The sequence below is a fragment of the Orycteropus afer genome, unplaced genomic scaffold (genome assembly GCF_000298275.1).
Source record: "Orycteropus afer afer isolate SDZICR_OR568_19922 unplaced genomic scaffold, OryAfe1.0 scaffold00605, whole genome shotgun sequence".
NCBI lineage: Eukaryota > Metazoa > Chordata > Mammalia > Tubulidentata > Orycteropodidae > Orycteropus > Orycteropus afer.
The window spans coordinates 1203231-1203992 of record NW_006922192.1 but is presented as its reverse complement, the minus strand read 5'-3'; the positions used below and the strand labels follow the sequence as shown (position 1 = coordinate 1203992).

General features: G+C 65.2%; 1 protein-coding gene across 1 annotated transcript in view; it reads right to left on the bottom strand.

Moving 5' to 3' along the window:
• Positions 1–762, bottom strand: part of SORCS2 (sortilin related VPS10 domain containing receptor 2) — a 117707-nt gene that overhangs the window by 23392 nt on the left and 93553 nt on the right. The window contains exon 19 of the mRNA XM_007956317.1: positions 366–491. Coding sequence (XP_007954508.1) covers positions 366–491 — 126 coding nt within the window. The remainder of the gene's footprint in view (positions 1–365; positions 492–762) is intronic.

Sequence of the window (762 nt, the reverse complement as noted above, 5' to 3'; positions counted from 1 at the left end):
CAAGCACGTCACCGCTGCACCAGCGTTGCCTCACAGTGCCATGCAATCCCCTCCGTAACGGGAAACACTGTAACACACACCATGCAGTGTTCCGTCCGCTGCACGTGGGGTCACTAGGAGTCGGAGACGGCTCGGCAGCTCCGAACAGCAACAACAACCAGGATGGGATGTGATGTGAGGTAATGGCCCTCCATAACAGAACTCAACGCAGGTGTTATAGTCAATCAGCTGAGGGGAGTTGCCCTGGGGTGTCCTGCTTCCAGACTGAATAGATACTTGGCGAACTCCTCACTCTGCCGGGTTTGGACAGACAGCTGCCTAAGGCCCACCGGCCTCTGTCCTGGGAGCCCTGCGGGAGGCACTACCTTGTCGCCCGTGACGCTCCTCTTCCTGGTGGGCCGGGGTGGGGGCAGGAGCACGTACAGGTCGGCCACGGTGGGCAGCCCCGGCTTCACCACAGTCACCAGCAGCTCTTCGGGGATGCTGGTCTCCTGCAGGGCCACGGGGACAGACAGCCCTGAGCGGCCGCCCGCCCTCCTCAGACTCCAGGGCCCCAGAAGGCCCTCCCTCCACCCTGGGGCTGCTCCAGGCCCCCTCAGCTGCCCTGCAAGCCACGCCTGGCCCTAGAATGCCACCTGCCTGGGCTGCCTCCAGCGGCTCAGCCTCCTGGGGCCTCAGCCCACGGGGGCAGGCCCTCTGCCCGCCCTGGCCTCCCCTCACACCCTGGTGGGAGCAAGCAGGCCCCAAGACACCAGGGTACGT